Raw genomic sequence first — 21,810 nt, forward strand, 5'->3', positions numbered from 1 at the left:
GGACACTTACAACGGTCGGGTAAGGTCAAAAGTGACGTTAAACAGCTACGCCGATAAAAACACGATTATTTGAGTTGGAATAGTTTCATGTTACACATGCCAACGGTCTATCAATAAACCAATCTCCTACGCAGTGATCTCCCTTATTCTTGGTGGACCTCCTTTTTATATATATTATATACTAAATTGGTTGAAGTCCATTTATGTTAATTAGTTGTATGTCCATTTTAAACAGTTTTAATAAGTAAATAAATCTTATTTTACTGATTTACTAAAATATATGACACACGTTATTGTAAATCAGAGACGTAGATAACTAAGTGTCTGTGTAAATAGACTCTTGTGAACAAGATTGTGTACCCTGAAATAAAAAAAGGCCTTAATGACTCGGCTTATCTTTTGATCTATGTTGCATGTTCGGGTCAATTGACCGGTACATATATATATATATATATATATATATATATATATATATATATATATATATATATATATATATATATATATATATATATATATATATATATATATATATATATATATATCGAAGAACAATATTGATATTTGATAAATTTTATTAAGATTATGTAACTTCCATAAGTTACATATTACCATACAGCAGACGACATTTAACAACAATCTGTAGTTGTGAACTTAACACTGTAAATGATTCTTATTATGTACAACTAAAATAGTATGGCTTTAATTTTGTTTATTATCATGAGACCTTTAGTATTTTATAACTTTTTTGTTTGCATTTAATACGCTAAGTTGAAATTTTACCAAAGCAAGTCAATGAATTATTTGTACTTTTCATTGACAGTTAAAAATGGTGTAGAAATAATTTATAAACGTACACATATTTACTTTTATTGAATACTCTGTTTTCAGTACAATATAATCATTACGTATATATGCTTATTTGACACTATTGTGATGAAGCTTTTATTGTTTCATCGGCTACATTTTGTGTTACTGACCAATCGCCTGACCTTATTTTTTTGAAATGGCATTGGGATGTAATAAATTTTCGGTTTTATAATTTATTTGTGGCTTTGTGCTTATTTAAAGCATATGGCAAACGAGATATGACACGCGTTATCACATTACACCATGATTTATTAAACTTGAAGAAAAAATGTGTTAGTGCGCTTGCCATGTGATGTCTTATTGACAAAATTTCTGAACTGGTTTAACAAAATAAAAAAAAATAAAAAACACTCGTGTCAGATACTTTATATCTTATAACGGTTTAAATTGTTATAAAATGATTATTCATTAATTGAGGGGCATAACAATTTAGTTTACTAAAATTAACTACAATAAACTGCCATGAAAAACCCTTTAACTATGTATATTTTTTGACAATCAGGCTTCTGTTTAACCAATAATATAATCAGACCAAAACATGAACACTCTTAAATCGCTTTAACAATACGATTAATGTGAACTATGTATTAACATTAATTGAATCACTCATCCACAAAACCGTTTAAAATCCAAAATAACAATACTGTTAATATTCTAAAGCACATATAAACATAAATACATATTTTATATTCTAAAGCACATATAAACAACACAATATCATAGACACTCTATTCCCCAGATTTAAGCGACCGATTCTACGGGAAAAGTTGCTATGTCACCACGTAATTCAGGAGAATTGTATGCACTTCCGTATCCGGTATCAGACGACAAACTTCTTCCATAGTCACAATCTAGGTTACTTATTTTCTTTTTAACGACGCAATGTTCGTTTGAATGTGTCGGAATGTTTATATCTAGTTTTCCTGTAAGTTGTCTCACCACTTGAGAAACCTTCGGGTTCGCATTTTCATTTTTAATTATTATAACTGTCTCGTTCAACTCGTTCATTTACTCCGCTGATATGTGGCTCAATTTTACGTTTAAAAGAATTGTCTTTTCTTATGTCAAGTGAGTTATCCTTCTTTATATCTGTTTCACGAGCGGTTACCGATATTTTACGCGAATTAAAAAAAACCTGAAAACTTTCTTTTACTGTCCTTTTTCTGCTCAGTAGCTCCAATATTTGCTACTGTTTTCGGTTAAACAGTCTTTTCTTTATGTTTCACGGAAAGTGCCATCGTAGGACCCCCCCCCCCCCCGGTCTATTCATTACGTTACTCTCCATTCCTAAATGAGCGTTGCGTAATCAGCAGCCGTGTGTATCCGACGATGGAAAAGTGCATAAATAAGCCTTTCTGTAAATAAGTAATCATCACGTCTTATGTAGGTAAAAGCATTTATGCACCTTTTTAGATCTCGAGGGAGGCTGTCTTCCGGTATGTCCTCCATCATGACAATAATAAGATGGTGCTTATTTTCCATGATGCTTTGCCTAAATGCTTCTTGAAATTCATATAAACAATATTGACTTTTCAGAAAGTGGTTTGAAAGTAATATAATTGTGTGTCGGCTGGATTTGACACCTTTAGAAACATTGTTAAAAATTGTTTTCCCTGGCACAAAGTCTCTGTGATGCAGACAAAATTTAAATTTAATTGCGTTGGGTTTATCGTCCGTAGTTAATTCAAGATCTTCAAAAAGTTTCTCCACATGTTCTTCCTCATTGCTGCTGTAGCTGACAAAGGCGTCATATTTCTTGGTGGAATCGAAATTTGCTCTTGTCATACATGACACAATAATGTTAAACCTCGTGAACAATATGATAGTGATCTCTTGCCTGTATTTCAAAACCACAATCAGAATAATGCTGCTGATGATAACAGAAACGCTGAGCGCGATCACAGGACCAAAAAAGTATTTCATTTCCGGTACACTTACCTCTTCCTCAGTCAAGTTCATTAAATCTCGGCCCAGCAATTTGGAAGGGTTATCGCACTTGAGTCGACCGATATAAGAATAGTCCGTCAGGTTGGATATGTTAACATGGCGCCCTTCTTTGATGTATCTGAGGACCTCTCAGAACTTTTCAGAACAGTTGCAGCTTATCGGCTTATTCCTGATACATGTATCAATTAGCAACATTCGCATAGCCTTAAATATGTCGAGATCCTCCACGGTAAATGTCGTGATGTTATTGTATTGCACATTTATCGTTGTCAGCTGATCAAGCCTATTATGCAAAGGTTTCTGAAACATGTCCAACTTTGAGATCTTGTTATGAGAGAGGTCAAGGAGTTCCAATTTTGGAAATTTCATAGACCACTTCAGGTGTTGATCTTGAAGAACATTGATATAGTTGTATGATAAGTATACTCTCGGAGTTCCATAAACATCGTATTACCCGTAAGCAATTCCATATGGTAGATGGAGCGGCTGTAACTCCGTCCTTCGTCAAACTTGAGCAGTCTTTTGAAGGCGCAAATGTGGTTCTTATATTGAGCTTCCAGCACTAAAGTCTGGCCTACATCGGAAAGCGAAGGCATCATTTTTTCGTCAGCGTCTTCTATGAAATCGTAGGAGATGTTTCCGTCTGAGATATATTCGATTGTGTCTTCGTGAAAGCAGTCGAACTCTTTGCTCATATTTTGAACGTTTAAGGCTATGTGTTTGTACTCAGCAACGTACATCCTTATAACATTGTTCCGAATTTCCGAATACCTAGCGTGTCAGGAATTTCATTGAGCACTGGACTATTGTGTTCTGTACAGTAGTCCTCAATCACACAGTTCGTGATGTTCATCTTGTACACTCGCGATGCCTTCATTGGCGATGGCATTGGTATAGTTGTCACGTGACTTATGGCGGAGAAGTTTGAAATTTATATGCTCTGATAAAAAATTGAAATATCCAAGGATCTAGTTATTTTTGTGAACATGGAATAGACTAATATCAAAGCAATGTTACACGGATCAGTTTTGTGGTTTTAAACTGGAATTAATAAAAGAGAACAGTTCAAAAATTGGTGATACTTTAATGCTCTATACATTTTTTTACATAATACCTGTGAAATAGTTTACCTGGATTTACCTGGACTACCTGGTCTATTTACAGTGTAGCACGGTATAGTGTAACACGGACAATAGGATTACAGATCAGTATGACAAACGGTATGTTGTTGCGCTTTCAATAAACTTTTGACGTTATTAAGAAACCTATAAACTGTTGCAAAAATGCTCAAATGCCTCCAAAAAAGAAAGACACGGGTAACCCACAAAGAATTAACATAAGCACTGGCAAAAATAAAAAAAGGAAAAATGCGCAGGTTTTTCCTGACAATTTGAATGCGAATTCACTACCGGAAAAGCGACCTGATTCCCGTGTATCACCGAGTAACACAATGTCGTCGCAACCGCAACCAGGACTCTTTCAACCCATGAACATGTCTTCTATGGGAAATATGAGCAATTATCAGACGCAACCCGGAGCTTTCTATACACCTCAGCAGATGAATATACCCCACAACACCCAATACGTAAATGCGTCCCCACAGTTCCAATCGAGTGCCCCCCAAGTGAATAGCACTTACAATGACACTTTCCAAAAGACTGTGCTTGATCAGTTGATGTCTTTAGATAATCGTTTAAATAAATTAGATTCCATTGAGAAACAATTATCTACCCTTACTACTAAATTAGGAAACATGGATACTCGAGTTACCACCCTTGAATGCAAAGTCAAAGACGTTGATACACGAGTGAAGGAGGTAGAAGTGAGCCGCGCGTTTGACTCCCAAACATGCGAGGATCTTAAATCCAAAAACATTGAATTAGACAAAGCCCTTCAGACGGAACGAGCTAAAGTTGCAGAACTAGCTTCTGAGTTAAAAACTTTAAACTCGGTATCAGATGATATTGAGGACCTACGTGCGCGTTCAATGAGATGCAACTTATTATTTCACGGTTTTCCGGAGGAAAAGTCCCATGAAGCGAGGAAGTCGGAACATTGTGCTAAGCTTGTGCTTGACTATTTGAACGATAAACTTGAAATCGCACGTGCCCATGAAAATATTAAAATTGAGCGAGCGCACAGGCTTGGTGCAAAATACGATTTTTTCGCAAACCGAGACCAGTGGTTGTTATGTTGAACCACTACCCTGACAAGCTTCTTGTGAAACAAAAAGCACAAGAGGCGAGGAAGAAATATTATGACTCTATCAATTCAACCTCTGGTGTTAGGGTGCCACAATCTGCAATTGCCGACAAATCGGATACTTCCGGCAATCTGCCGCCGGCCACCCCTTTAGCTCGCGGGGAACCGACGAATGATGTCCCACCAACGGAACCAACCAAACCGATGATCAGCGTCAGCGATCAATTTCCGAAGTCGATTCAGACCCGCAGAAAAATACTACTTCCGGCCATGGTCAGCGCCAAGAAGGATGATAAAGCAGCATACTTGTCATATGATAAACTTTATATTGACAATAGAATGTACACTGTTGATACGGTGCACAATTCTGGTTATAGCACAAGTAAGAAACCTGATCAGAGACATTTATCGTTCCTCTTATGGAGTGGTCAAGGTTTAAGTGCAAAATTACAAGACACAGACTTTTTAAATTATGTTTGTGATTTTGATGTGTTGCTATTAAATGAAACTTGGAATGCTTCTCGCAAAAACGTTAATATTGACGGTTATCATTGCTTTAATTGCCCCCGTCCGAAATCTAACAGTAAAGCTAAAAGATGTAGCGGAGGGGTTATTGTGTATTATAAAAGCTGTTACAAAAATTATTTTCACCTATTAAACATTGATCATAAAGTAATAATATGGTTTAAACTTGATAAACAGTTCTTACAATCTGATAAAGATGCCTATTTTTGCGTTTGTTATATTCCCCCGGAAGATTCGGCGGTTTATAGAAATATAAATTCTGTGTTGTATGATTTTGATTTTTATGAATGCCTAGATACTGAAATACGAAAATATTGTGATAAAGGTAATATCTTTTTACTAGGTGACCTGAATAGTCGCACGAGCAATTCACCAGATTATATTACTGACCTAAATCTTGAAAGATATGTAGATTTACCCGAGACCGTTATGTCTGGAGCGGATTTACCTCCACGTAAAAATCATGACAATGGGTTAAATAACTATGGATCGAAATTGTTATCTCTTTGCAAGGGAAATAATCTTTGTATTTTAAATGGCCGTAAAGATAAGGGTTCGTGTACTTATTATGCTATGTATAGAAATAGACCAGTTTCTAGCCTGGTAGATTATGTAATTTCTAATATAGAATGTTATGATGATATCTCTAATATGTGTGTTCTAGATACAATTAATGAATATTCTGATCACTGTCCATTGACATTTTCTCTTTCTTGTTGCATATCAGATGAACCAAACGAATATGTAGAGTTTGAAAAAATTGTATGGAACCAGTCAGAAAATGATGATTTTTTAAACATATTACAATATAAAGAAGTGAAACTCCAGCTGCTGGAGCAGTATTGAATTTTCATTAAAAACAATTAGTTGGTCCTTTATTTAAGGCAAGTGACCGATTGCCCAAACAGTACAAAGCAGCACAATACAGCACAATACAAACCAACATAAACACAAAATATGAATAAAGCTGGGGTCACCGCCTTGGAACGGTCAATACAAAGCATTGGGGGTTTAAACCTGGTTATAGAGCGCTCAACCTCACACTTGGCCCAGCAATATTCATAATACATTTAAGTGTAAATAAAATTTAACGTCATAGCATTGTAACTCAAATTAAACAATAATAAAAGGGAATTAAAACGCATTCAATTTAATTACTATTTAATTACTCATTTGCATTGAAGATACAAGAGTAACAGAATTACAACTTTTTGACGAACGATCAAATAAAAATTAATAACAATTGTCAACTACATTCCTTCTTTATAGAAAAGATTTGAGAATATAGAATCATAGAGTTAATATCACAGATAATCATCGCGCAAATATACTGTCTTTAACGAAATAAACCAGAAATTGTTAGATGGTGTTTATGATATTGATCAATGTATGAAAAGTTTCTCTGATACTGTATATGACATTTCATTCGCATGTTATGGTAAAACGTACAATAATCGTCCCAGACAAAAGAAACGCAAGTCGCTATGGTTTAATGATGATTGTAAATATGCAAAAAAGTTATTTTGTGACGCGAAGAGACGTTATGCTAACATTAAGTCGGAAGAAAATAAAATATATTTGCTAAATTTTAGAAAACAATACATTACAGTAAAGAGATCGGCTAAAAGGAAATATTTTTACACAGAAAAAATTTAAATGTCTAATATTAGCAAAACGTATCCCCGCAAGTTTTGGAAATATATTAAGAAATTTAGAAATGCAAATGGTTTTGATTCTAACGGTTGTCTTGATGACTTTAAAAATTATTTTCAAAATATGTCTAATGATAATCAAAGTGAGTTCAGGAGTGATGAATTTTCTGCTGAACGTGATGAAACAATTAATATTGAGTATCTTGATAGATCAATTTCTGTTGAAGAGGTTAACAAAACAATATCTTCTTTAAAAAGATATAAAAGTTGTGATTATGAGAACAATGTATCAGACTTCTTTATTGATGCTAACAATGTAATATCTCCGTATTTGTGTACTATTTTTAACCATATTTATGATAACTGTTTATATCCTGAGACATGGTCCAAAGGAGTTATTGTACCTATATATAAGAAAGGTGACAAAAATATACCTGCGAATTATAGAGGTATCACACTAGAAAATGTCATGGGAAAAATATTCTCTTTGATTCTAAGGAATCGTATTAATAAGTGGTGTGAACAAGAACATATTTTTAACGAATCTCAATATGGTTTTCGAGATGGACGCTCTACATCTGATGCTATTTTCTTATTACATGCTATTATACAGAAAGTTCTGTCTAAAAAGTCTAAATTATGGTGTGTTTTTATTGATTACCAGAGGGCATTTGATACAGTTATTAGAGATGCGTTATGGACCAAATTGTTGCAATAAGGAATTAGTTTTAAAATGACAAATATGATAAAATGTATATATTTTAATGTGCAAGCCTGTGTGAAATTGTCAAGTAATATGAATATGTCTGACTTTTTTAATGTAACAATTGGATTAAAACAAGGGGAGCCTTTATCTCCTCTTCTTTTCATATTGTTCATAAATGATATCACTGAAAACATGAATTTTAATGAGTTAAATGAAAAAGATTACGAACTTTTGTCCATGTATATGATTTTATTTGCCGATGACATTGTATTGTTCACAACTGATCCACATAGTCTACAGTCTCAAATAGACGCTGTACATCATTATTCTATTAAAATCTGGGTTTAAAAATAAATGTAAATAAAACTAAAATATGTGTATTTGAAAAAAGAAAGCAAACTGTGTATCCTGACTTCTATATAGATGATGAAAAAATTGACATTGTTGACAACTTTGTATATCTTGGAATAGAATTTACTTATACTGGTAACATGGTCAATGCAGTTAAAGCACTGCATGATCAAGCCCTTAGGGCGTACAATACTCTTTTAAATGTTTTTGATAAAGTTAGCCTAGATATTAAGACAAAGCTGTCCCTATTTGATTCTATGATTGTACCTATACTGACATACGGTTGTGGAGTATGGGGTGTGTATAATTATAAACATGTTGATAAATTACATATTAAGTTTTGTAAATATATACAAGGTGTAAAGAAACAAACTCCTACATATGCTGTATATTGTGAACTCGGTCGAGTACCTTTGTCAGTCATTTGTAAGGAAAGAGCAATTAAATTTTGGTTGAAAATCATGAAAAATAATGAATCACCTATATATAGAATGTATAATGACCTATGTAGCAATTTAACTATTTCTTGTTGGGCTAGTAGAATAAATTCTTTCATAGACCATTTAGGTTTACGGGTTATAGATTGTTTTTTATCCCAGTGTGAATTATTATAATTCATTAAAATCAAGAATTAGAGATCAATTTGTTCAAGAGTGGAGTAATAATGTAAATTCAATGTCAAAGTTAGATAGTTATTGTAAATATAAAACTGAATTTTGCTTTGAAAAGTATTTGGATGTTATATCAAATGATAAACTTAGACATCAATTAACTTGTTTAAGGTTATGTTCTCATAGTTTAGATATAGAATTAGGAAGGTATAACAATATAGAAAGAAATAAAAGATTGTGTAAATTATGTAACCAAAATGCAGTAGAGTCTGAATATCACTTTATGTTATGTTGCTCACGATACAGTTGTATAAGATCAAAATTCTTAGGTCAATGTGCATGGCCTACAGTACAAAAAATTATTTCGTTAATGTCAACTTCGAGTAAAAAATGTATGTATTATCTTGCAAAATATGTTAAAGAAGCATTAAGTATACGACAAAATACCCTTGATAGGTTACCTTTCTTCTGATCGCTTCTATATATATATATATATATATATATATATATATATATATATATATATATATATATATATATATATATATATATATATATATATATATATATATATATGTATGTATGTATATATATATATATATATGTATGTATATCTATGTTATGTTCTGAAATATCTGTCTTACTTATTTGATGTTTGTGATGGTCTGCGCCATAAGTCTTTTTTGTGTGTTTGTAAATGGCCAAAGGCATATGCTTTGCTGATTGCCAATAAACTGAAACTGTAATAATGGTATTATGCTCATTGGCTCGCAATTTATGACTAGACCAACGACGGAGTCGTTGTATCTATCAATCATCATTCTTAAATCGGTCAATTACCAGAAAACAAATGTATTACTGTACAGTTAAGAGTTATTAACGGAGTGCGAGGAGTGAAGTAAGATTCAATAAAATATCCGTCATATAGTGTACGGAATTCTTTCCACAGTGCTGGTAATTCGATTGTATTCGAACCGCCAGATCTATGCGAATCTCTTATTTCCGTATGATTATTACTTTTCACGGCCCTTGAAGTCAGGTGCGTTGATCCCGGTGCCAAGTTCACAGTTTGCGACTGAGTTTCGTTACGTGTCTGTCCGACTGTGACGTCTCGCGCACAGGTGGTTAGCGTGTGGCTATGATATTTATTAGTGAAAACATCATTTTGAATGATAAATAATCATATTATAACGAAAAATTAACTTTTCTGAAAAAAACAATTCACTATCAAATATATATATAACAAGGTATGCAACTCAAAATCACCCCAAACGGGGTGCATCGCTTTGAACAGCCATATCTTCATCAATTGTGCAGCGATTTTCACGATCTCGGTCTTATACAACGCAGAAATGAATTTCCTTTCTGGAAATGTATATGTCTAGCAATATTTTTACAAATGCTGGGTCAACTTTAAAGAAATAACACGATACACAACTCGCATGACCCAGTTGACAATCATCATGCAGTCTTTATGAATGAAATCTCCAGTTGTAAATACACACCTCCGCATTGGACCAATGAAATCACTCGTGTGTTTGAAATGTCAGTTAGTTGAAATGTATGTAAACAAAGGTTTCAAACGGCGCTGGACAGTTAGTCTTGATGCATAATGTAACGAAAATAACGGCAATAATGTTTTTTCATACGTTTTATTGAATTATGGTATCGAGGTACATGAACTTTGTAGGGAAGATTCCCTTTACTCCGTAAAGATTTTAGTCTTAAAGACTCTACCTCTACAAGTGTCGTTTTATCAACGTCATCAGAAACGTTTCTATTAATAATTTTCCTTATCGAAACATTATCACTTTCTGCTACCCCGATGTTGTATAATATTTGTCCATTAACGAACACAAAAACAATAAACTGACACAGCAACATCAGTGGCGTACACATCCCATTCATCGCCAGTTTAAGTATGAAAGCTTTGCTATTTGTGTCAAGCAAGAGCGTAAACCGTAAGCTATATATACTCAACGAAAAAGATCAAGTTGTCACAATATTGCCCTCGGCTAGCTAGTCTGACCTCGACGTGTAAACAGTTAAGACTCAGCGAGCTTAACGTTAATGAACCATTAGTTTAATTAGCAATTTATTGGCCAAATTATTTAATTGTTAAAGGAGCGTCCGTTTTTGTTGATTAATTCTATGTTTCATGTTTAACGATTCGAAAGCAAGTTAGAAAATTATTTTGAAAAGTGGCATGTTTATTTAGGTAAATAAACATAATTCGAAATATTGTAATTTAGAGATTTGTCTAATGTTAAGTGCATTTTTTTATTAACTTGAAGATATACAAAAAGTCACAATGCAATTTCTGTAAGCAAAAATATACTTAATGAACCTATAAATAGTTTTTAACATAACGTTCATAAATAGTTTTTAATATAACGTTCATATTAAATGTCGATAATTTAATACCGAACTAATAATAAGGACAAATAAATCCACTGCAGATGTAACATGCCACTGGTTACACACGTGTATCGAGTTTTCACATCTATTAGCTTAAAGGGACTGTCAACCACGACGACGAAGAAAAAAAAAGTTGTAAAATACCGCATTTTTTTACAATTATTAGTAAATATTGATTAAAATATCACGACTGGTATATTACATTACTTCAAAAAAGTTTTTTAAGTTTTCATATTTTCAGTATATTCGGTAATAAATGTTACTGGGTATGTCTACCTGTTAACTATAAATAACGCAAGTAGATTGATCATCATCGTCACGTGGTAAGCCCAGGAATGCAAATTGTGCATGCGTAGTGAATTCTATAACTTTTATTCGTAAAATGATCAATCTACTTGCGTTATTTATGGTGCTTATATCTTACTTCAATCTGACCCTCTATATGAATGTGCTTGTATTATTGTATATTTCACTGACTACTATCTTAAACCTTTTATTGAAAATGTACTTAACAAAACTAGAAATCGTATCAAAATTGAGTTTTGTAACAAAGGTCTTGATTTCATTGACCTTCCTAAAATATTCAATGATAAAAATGTACGTCGGTTGATTCCCCCTTATTTCCGCAATACTGAATCACCACTTATTTGCTACAAATATAGTAAACCTTTAAGAAGTATCGTTTTTAATTATAATTCTATTTCCACAGATATAAATGTAATAAGAAATTGTCCTACATTATGTGACTGTACTAGTTCTAAATATATATATGGTCCTGTTGGACATGTTATTACTGGGGACCTTAATTTCATTCAAAATAAAAACCTTAGAAATTTGCTACGCAGAGGCCCTAAGTACAGACTGCCTATTCCTGTTGATTTTGATGACTGCATTAAGAATAAGGTAACATCCTTACATGATTATTTCACTAAATGGTGCAGGAAGGAAAATGCTGAAATTACTGCACTCAATGATTGGAAAACAAAACTATTTAGTATGGCCATGAATAAAATATGTGTTTATGATACACATCCTTTGGCCCTACCACATTCACCTAAATTTAATAAACAAAATCTCTGTAAATTGCTTGAAGACTTAAAATCTAAATCCGTCTTAGTTCCTGCTGATAAGGCTGCTAATAATGTTATAATAATATGACGAGTGTTTTATGTTCAAACTATTTCACAAGAACTTTCACAAACTACATCATATTGTGAGTACAATAAGCAACCTAATGAAATTATTACCGACCATATTGCCCAATGCATAAAGTTAAATGTAATAGTCAATATTACTGACAAGAAATTGGCATCACTTTACTGGATACCTAAATTACATAAGACGCCATATAAAAGTCGTTTTATTTGCTAATTCAGTGTCTTGTACCACCAAACAAGTATCAGTGTATCTTACATCTGCATTGAGTGCTATTAGATATCATATAGCTAAATTTTGTAATAAAGTTTATGAAAATAGTAATATTAACCTATTTTGGTCAATAAAAAACACCTTAGAAGTTATTGATAAAATTGAAAATAAAAAATATAAGGTGTCACAGGTAAGTACTTATGATTTTTCTACACTATATACAACGCTTCCTCACGCTTTAATAAAATCCAAACTTGTTTCTTTGATTGAAAAAAACTTTTGCTAGAGAGAAGTGTTTGTATCTAGCTTTAAACACTAAAACAGCTTTTTTTACTAATCAGATATTAGATAATTACATCATTTGGACTGGTCTTGACTTTTGTGCAGCACTGACTTTTCTTTTGGATAACTTGTTCGTTGAATTTAATGGTAAAATATTTAAACAATTTATTGGCGTTCCTATGGGTACTAATTGTGCGCCACTTATAGCTGACCTTTTTTTATATTGTTATGAAAGCGAATTTATGTTAGAATTATCTAAAACTAAGCAAGTAGATTTGATTAATTGTTTAAAACTTACTAGTAGGTACATTGATGACATACTTAATTTAGATAATCAATTATTTGAACAATATATCACAAAATCTACCCAAAAGAACTAGTCTTAAATAGATCGTGTATATCCAATACAGACGCTGCGTATTTAGACTTACATTTAACTATTAATAATAATTTGATCAAAACTAGTTTATACGACAAACGGGACGATTTTAACTTTGAAATTGTGAATTTTCCGTTTCTAGATGGCAACATCCCTAAAGGACCTTCCTATGGTATTTACATTTCGCAGTGTGTACGTCATGCCAGAGCATGTTCGTGTATTAAAGATTTTAATGATCGTAATCTAATATTAACTAAAAATTGCTAAAACAAGGCTTTTTATATCATAACCTAAGAAATAAATTTGCTAGATTTTACTCTAAGTATGGTGATTTAATTTCTAAATATAATGTTTCTTTAAAATGGCATTTAAATAATGGAATCTCCCATCCATCATTTTACGGAGATGTTTTGAAGCGTGTCCGCAAATTAAAATATGTTAAACCAAATGTTCATATTAAACTTTTCAATTTAATTAACTTGTTTTTATCAAAAGGATACAATGCTTATGTACTTAAAAACACGTGTTTGATGGTTTTCGATTCACTATATCTTTCTTCCCTTAAAATTTGGAATCATTAGTGATATTATAGGCATTTTTCACTGTTGAATAAAATTGTGTCATTGTGTCGTATGAACAAATCTGCATGAAAACTACATTATAGGCATTTTTCACTGTTTAATAAAATTGTGTCATTGTGTCGTATGAACAAATCTGCATGAAAACTACATTTGGACTCAAATCGTACATCAAATCATTTCTGTCTTCATTTTTCAAAACACCTATAAACTGTTTGATTCCAATAATGTCGCTTTAATCGGCCATGTTTTGACATAATACTGGTTAGACTTAGCTCCCTTTAGTAATCCGTTTCATCAAAACATTGTCTCATAGTATCATCACTTCTGATTGGTTGTTAAGATTTGTTACTATGTGCATGTGCTTGTTCTTAAAATAGTAACTTAATGGAAAACCGAAACTCTTGGTCATTTTGTTTTTAAAATATTTTTAACTTTATTGCAAAATAAGCGGCATATAACACATTTGATAAAGCTACTATGAATCCATTAACAAACTACTTACTTGTGAGTTAAGTAATTTAAAAATCATAGCATCACCCTGGAATAAACATGACCTACTTTCCAATCAATACCGGAAATCATGAGAATTATTGTCGTAAAAGTCAGGGATAAACATCAAATGAATTACAACTTCAAAAAATTGAAAAACATTAACTTTCCAACACTTCATGAAGGTTTTTCGTGAAGGGAACGATACAATGAGGACGGCCGATATTATGAAAGTAAGGGATAGTATTTAGGCAATGTTCTTTCATTATAGTCACAAAAAATTGTGTATTTAAATTCAGGAGTGATGCGATCGAAATTTGTGTCGGAACTCTCGCTATTAAAAAGATAAAAAGCGGTGAGGCCGAGAGTCTGCCAAAGCAAAAACCATCAAAGACTCTATGGCAGCAATTTATATTGATTAGCTTATCTGGGTGAGCCGAGAATTGAATCCAAACCAGTGTAGCAAGCGGCATTGATGTCATGGAAACAATCTAGATTTAACAAAGTTCATAAAAAAGTTGATAAATTTTGCACAATGGGTTATAAAGCTGAGAGACTAGAGAGTTGAATTATTTCAACTAGGTTTAACCTAGAAGGCACGGACAATTGGAGAGGCCAATAGCTTCAAGGCATCAGTAGATGGACTTGAACTGACTGAAGAAGATAAACGCAAGTTCTTGATATTGAACTCATGAAATTGAGACGGTCACGTTCGCAAATATGAAAGTTGAAACATTAAAAAATATTGAACAAACGTCAAACGAAAACTTATAAAAATGACAACTACGCACAGAATCTACTGTTGCAGAAGAAAGTTGTCTGCATTCACTGTTTTTGTGAGACTTCTTTATTTCTTTAAAGTTTTGTACACTTGTTTTAAAAAACCTCGGACTTACGGCATATTCGCCTCATGTTTACAAACATAGGTCAAGGTCGCAAACACAGCGACAAACAGAGTTACTTCCCGTTTTCCAACGTGGTTACAGACCACTATGTAACAAGAAATATCTTTTAAAAAGATATACGGCGTTGATTGTGGTCGGAGTTGGTGAAAGGTAAAGAGTTCAATGAAAGAGCTCAAAGATAGCGAATGTCTTTTTTCTGTGCAGTTCTTAGCTGCATCACACACAGTACGGGATGTTACGCGGAGTTTTCGCGGCTTATTATACATTATTACATATTGCTGGTCATAAACCTATAGATACAAAACAGAAAACCAAAAGAAGAATGGAAGTGAAATTAAAACATATGAGTCAACTGACCACACGCCAAGTATCCGTACATATTTAAAATATTTATACGCGCGTTCTTCGAACAAACATGTTTTAGTGGTTTGTCGGGCATTGCTATTTGGTTCGATTATTAACAGTATCGAGAATCATCGCGCTCGTGCTTAATACATTAGTCAATATGGTGGAATAAATAGAGGATATTTCTTCATGTCAGTGTACGATCGTTTGTTATTTCACGAGTGATCATAGAAAATATATTTTCACGAGTGGCGCAGCCACGAGTGAAAATATTATTTTTTTTATGAATACGAGTGAAATAACAAACGATCTCACACTGACATGAACAAATTTTCTATTTCTTTTAAAGAAAATAATTAACAGCTGTTTCCCTTTTGCTGAAAAGTTACCCTTTCTCGGAGTTTCTCCCGTGGCGTTCCCCAAATACATTGATATGTTTTCTTTATTTTGTTGAAGTAATGACGTCATTTTGTTTACGAAATTACGTCATTATTCCAGGGAAATTCTTCAGTTAATCTATTTTACAATGAAAATAAACGGTAAAAAAAGCATAAAACTAAAAGAAAACGCGTTGGATTCGGTGGAATATCGATTTTGTTTCACTCGTGCTCATAGAAAAATATAAACAAGGATATAAACAAGGGAAATACATCTTGATATGATAATCTAAAAATAGAAAAAGGAATTCCGAAAATTTGTTCTTTTCATCGGTTAAAAGAACAATTGTGTTATTTTCACTGCTGTTCTTCCACTGCAGAAATGTCCTATTTTATCATTAGGTATAAAAGAATTCTTGTTCAATTATTCAGAAATAATATTTATCATGGTATTGTTGAAAACACATTAAGAATCTCTTATTGACATACCATAATTGTATCGCTGAATATCTTTATTTAACATATTTCTGGTCTACAGAAAATTCCAGGTTACCTAGTTAACGCGATAGCATCTAAGTTATATAACGATTATTTTACTGGCCGCGAAGCCTTGCGGGTTGGAATGCAATGCATTAACGTGAGGCAACGCTTCCACTGCTGGGGCGACGGCTTGTTTAAAACTTTATACTTTACATATTAAATGTTCAATTTCGAAAACAATTAAAAATGGTTTGGCCTAAACGAATATCAGGATAGGGAAAATGATACTTTTATGAACTTAAAATTACTAGTACACAGACAGGAATATGGAAGTACCTATATAATTACTAAAAATGAGAATATAGCCTTTTAGTACAAACGCTCTGGCGCTGGCAATCCTCTGAAAATAAAAGGTGCACGCACAAACTGTATTGATTTCAAGAGTTGAGTGTAAAACTGTTCTATCTATGAAGCCTTTTCACTAGAGATAACATTGTTTCATGCTGAATAAATGAAGTGTATTCATTCGTGTCTAGCCGCCGGAAATTTTATTTGAATTTTATTGGACACTTACAACGGTCAGGTAAGGTTAAAAGTGACGTTAAACAGCTTTGCCGAAAAAAAAACACGATTATTTATTTGAGTTGGATTAGTTTCAGGTTACACATGCCAACGGTCTATCAATAAACCAATCTCCTACGCAGTGATCTCCCTTATTCTTGGTGGACCTCCTTTTTATATATATTATATACTAAATTGGTTGAAGTCCATTTATGTTAATTAGTTGTATGTCCATTTTAAACAGTTTAAATAAGTAAATAAATCTTATTTTACTGATTTACTAAAATATATGACACACGTTATTGTAAATCAGAGACGTAGATAACTAAGTGTCTATGTAAATAGACTCTTGTGAACAAGATTGTGTACCCTGAAATAAAAAAAGGCCTTAATGACTCTGCTTATCTTTTGATCTATGTTGCATATTCGGGTCAATTGACCGGTACATATATATATCGAAGAACAATATTGATATTTGATAAATTTTATTAAGATTATGTAACTTCCATGAGTTACATATTACCATACAGCAGACGACATTTAACAACAATCTGTAGAACTTTGTGAACTTAACACCGTAAATGATTCTTATTATGTACAACTAAAATAGTATGGCTTTAATTTTGTTTATTATCATGAGACCTTTAATATTTTATAACTTTTTTGTTTGCATTTAATACGCTGAGTTGAAATTTTACCAAAGCATGTCTTTGAATTATTTGTACTTTTCATTGACAGTTAAAAATGGTGAAGTAATAATTTATAAACGTACACATATTTACTTTTATCTCATTAAAAACTCTGTTTTCAGTACAATATAATCATTACGTATATGTTTATTTGACACTATTGTGATGAAGCCTTTATTGTTGTCATCGGCTACATTTCGTTTTACCGACCAATCGCCTTGCCTTATTTTTCTGAAATGGCATTGCAGAATGATTACCAGGGATGTAACCAATTTCCGGTTTTATTATTTATTTGTGGCTTTGTGCTTATTTAAAGCATATGACAAACGAGATCTGACACGCGTTATCACATTACACCATGATTTATTAAACTTGTAGAAAAAATGTGTTAGTACGCTTGCCATGTGATCTCTTATTGACAAAATTTCTGAACTGGTTTAACAAAAGAAAAATTAAAAAACACTCGTGTCAGATACTTTATATCTTATAACGGTTAAAATTGTTATAAAATGAGTATTTATTAATTGAGGGGCATAACAAGTTAGTTCACTAAAATTAACTACCATAAACTGCCATGAAAAACCCTTTAACTATGTATATTTTTTGACAATCAGGCTTCCGTTTAACCAATAATATAATCAGACCAAAACATGAACACTCTTAAATCGTTTTAACAATACGATTAATGTGAACTATGTACTAACATTAATTGAATCACTCATCCACAAAACCGTTTAAAATCCAAAATAACAATACTGTTAATATTCTAAAGCACATATAAACATAAATACATATTTTATATTCTAAAGCACATATAAACAACACAATATCATAGACACTCTATTCCCCAGATTTAAGCGACCGATTCTACGGGAAAAGTTGCTATGTCACCACGTAATTCAGGAGAATTGTATGCACTTCCGTATCCGGTATCAGACGACAAAACTTCTTCCATAGTCACAATCTAGGTTACTTATTTTCTTTTTAACGACGCAATGTTCGTTTGAATGTGTCGGAATGTTTATATCTAGTTTTCCTGTAAGTTGACTCACCACTTGAGAAACCTTCGGGTTCGCATTTTCATTTTTAATTATTTTAACTGTCTCGTTCAACTCGTTCATATACTCCGTTGATATGTGGCTCAACTTTACGTGTAAAAGAATTGTCTTTTCGTATGTCAAGTGTGTTATCCTTCTTTATATCTGTTTCACGAGCGGTTACCGATTTTTTACGCGAATTAAAAAAACCTGAAAACTTTCTCTCACTGTCCTTTTTCTCCTCAGTAGCTTCAATATTTGCTACTGTTTTCGGTTAAACAGTCTTTTCTTTTTGTTTCACGGAAAGTGCCATCGTAGGACAAACCCCCCGGTCTATTCATTACGTAACTCTCCATTCATAAATAAGCGTAGCGTTATCAGCAGCCGTGGGTATCCGACGATGGGAAAGTGCTTAAATACGCCTTTCTGTAAATAAGTAATCATCACGTCTGATGTAGGTAAAAGTATTTATGCACCTTTTAAGATCTCGAGGGAGGCTGTCTTCCGGTATGTCCTCCATCATGACAATTATAAGATGGTGCTTATTTTCCATGATGCTTTGCCTAAATGCTTCTTGAAATTCATATAGACAATATTGACTTTTCAGAAAGTGGTTTGAAAGTAATATAATTGTGTGTCGGCTGGATTCGACACCTTTAGAAACATTGTCAAAAATTGTTTTCCCTGGCACAAAGTCTCTGTGATGCAGACAAAATTTAAATTTAATTGCGTTGGGTTTATCGTCCGTAGTTAATTCAAGATCTTCAAAAAGTTTCTCCACATGTTCTTCCTCATTGCTGCTGTAGCTGACAAAGGCGTCATATTTCTTGGTGGAGTCGAAATTTGCTCTTGTCATACATGACACAATAATGTTAAACCTCGTGAACAATATGATAGTGATCTCTTGCCGGTATTTCAAAATCACAATCAGAATAATGCTGCTGATAATAACAGAAACGCTGAGCGCGATCGCAGGACCAACAAAGTATTCCACTTCCGGTACACATACCTCTTCCTCAGTCAAGGTCATTAAATCTCGGCCCAGCAATTTGGAAGGGTTATCGCACTTGAGTCGACCGATATAAGAATAGTCCGTCAGGTTGGATATGCTAACATGGCGCCCCTCTTTGATGTATCTGAGGAACTCTCTGTAGCTTATCAGGTTATTCCTGATATCAATTAGCAACATTGGCATATCCTTGAATATGTCGAGATCCTCCACGGTAAATGTCGTGATGTTATTGTATTGCAGATTTATCGTTGTCAGCTGATCAAGCCTATTATGCAAAGGTTTCTGAAACATGTCCAACTTTGAGATCTTGTTATGAGAGAGGTCGAGGAGTTCCAATTTTGGAAATTTCATAGACCACTTCAGGTGTTGATCTTGAAGAACATTGATATAGTTGTATGATAAGTTATACTCTCGGAGTTCCATAAACATCGTATTACCCGTAAGCAATTCCATATGGTAGATGGAGCGGCTGTAACTCCGTCCTTCGTCAAACTTAAGCAGTCTTTTGAAGGCGCAAATGTGGTTCATATATTGAGTTTCCAGCACTAAAGTCTGACCTACATCGTTAAGCGACGGCATCATGTTTTCGTCAGCGTCTGCTATGAAATCGTATGAGTTGTATCCGTCTGAGATATATTCGATTGTGTCTTCGTGAAAGAAGTCGAACTCTTTGCTCATATTTCGAACGTTTAAGGCTATGTGTTTGTACTCAGCAACGTATATCGTTATTACATTGTTCCGAATTTCCGAATACCTAGCGTGTCAGGAATTTCATTGATCACTGGACTATTGTATTCTGTATAGTAGTCCTCAATCACACAGTTCGTGATGTTCATCTTGTACAATCGCGATGCCTTCATTGGCGATGGCATTGGTATTACGCTCATTGGCTCGCAATTTATGACTAGACCAAAGACGGTGTCGTTGAATCTATCAATCATTAAATCGGTCAATTTCCAGAAAACAAATGTGTTACTGCTCAGTTAATAGTTATTAACGGAAAAGTGAAGTAAGATTCAATAAAATCTCCGTCATATAGTGTGCAGACTTCTTTCCACAGTGCTGGTAATTCGATTCTATTCGAACCGCCAGATCTATGCGAATCTCTTATTTCCGTATGATTATTACTTTTCACGGCCCTTGAAGTCAGGTGCGTTGATCCCGGCGCCAAGTTCACAGTTTGCGACTGAGTTTCGTTACGTGTCTGTCCGACTGTGACGTCTCGCGTTGGTACCTCTACACTTGTCGTTTTATCAACGTCGTCAGAAACGTTTCTTTTATTAATTTTCCATATCGAAATATTATCACTTTCTGCTACCCCGATGTTGTATAATATTTGTCCATTAACGAACACAAAAACAATAAACTGACACAGCAACATCAGTAGCGTACACAACCCATTCATCGCCAGTTTAAGTATGAAAGCTTTGCTATTTGTGTCATGAAAGCTTATCTATTTGTGTCAAGCAAGAGCGTAAACCGTAAGCTATATATACTCAACGAAAAAGATCAAGTTGTCACAATATTGCCCGCGGCTATGCACATATGAGTCCCATATGGGCTGTTTCTGGGCAAACCCATATGGGTAAGCCCATATGGGAGTCATTTGGGACCTATATGGGTTAGCCCATATGGGAATGCCCACAAGGGTCCCATATAGGTCCCATATTATTGTTCTATCAGGAAAAATATGTAAGCTTGTATTTATTTGATTAAAAACTCATTTCTTAAAACGCATTCAGGACTAACTTGATCTAAACTGCTAATATTTTACCCAAAAATAGAAAATCAATACATGAGCACATAATATGCAGCCCATATGGGTCCCATATGGGAGTCATTTGGGACCTATATGGGCTTGCCCATGTGGGAATGCCGATAAGGGTCCCATATAGGTCCCATATTATTGCGCTATCACGAAAAAGATGTAAGCTTGTATTTATTTGATTAAAAACTCATTTCTTAAAACGTATGCTGGACTAACTTGATCTAAACTGCTAATATTTTACCCAAAAATAGAAAA

General features: G+C 33.5%; 2 protein-coding genes across 5 annotated transcripts in view; both read right to left on the bottom strand.

Moving 5' to 3' along the window:
• LOC127874893 (uncharacterized) overlaps positions 1 to 15,318 on the bottom strand; it is a gene marked incomplete at its 3' end in the record, with an annotated part of 37,302 nt that extends 21,984 nt beyond the window's left edge. For 2 of the 4 annotated variants that reach the window (XM_052419568.1, XM_052419566.1), the window contains 1 exon segment: positions 15,278 to 15,318. Coding sequence is in view for 2 of the 4 variants with exons in the window: in XM_052419566.1 (XP_052275526.1) it covers positions 15,278 to 15,305 (28 nt within the window). 4 annotated transcript variants of the gene reach the window in all.
• Positions 15,319 to 17,562: 2,244 nt separating this feature from the next.
• On the bottom strand, positions 17,563 to 21,185 carry LOC127874895 (toll-like receptor 2). The gene has a single exon (XM_052419571.1). It carries the CDS (start codon positions 20,463 to 20,465, stop codon positions 19,188 to 19,190), a length of 1,278 nt encoding a protein of 425 aa, XP_052275531.1. The 5' UTR covers positions 20,466 to 21,185; the 3' UTR covers positions 17,563 to 19,187.
• Between the last annotated feature and the right edge of the window lie 625 nt (positions 21,186 to 21,810).

This window comes from Dreissena polymorpha, chromosome 3 (genome assembly GCF_020536995.1).
Source record: "Dreissena polymorpha isolate Duluth1 chromosome 3, UMN_Dpol_1.0, whole genome shotgun sequence".
NCBI classification, from domain to species: domain Eukaryota; kingdom Metazoa; phylum Mollusca; class Bivalvia; order Myida; family Dreissenidae; genus Dreissena; species Dreissena polymorpha.

Excerpts from the sequence above, each read along its gene's own strand:
- LOC127874895 (XM_052419571.1), bottom strand. The coding sequence starts at position 20,465 with ATGAGCAAAGAGTTCGACTTCTTTCACGAAGACACAATCGAATATATC.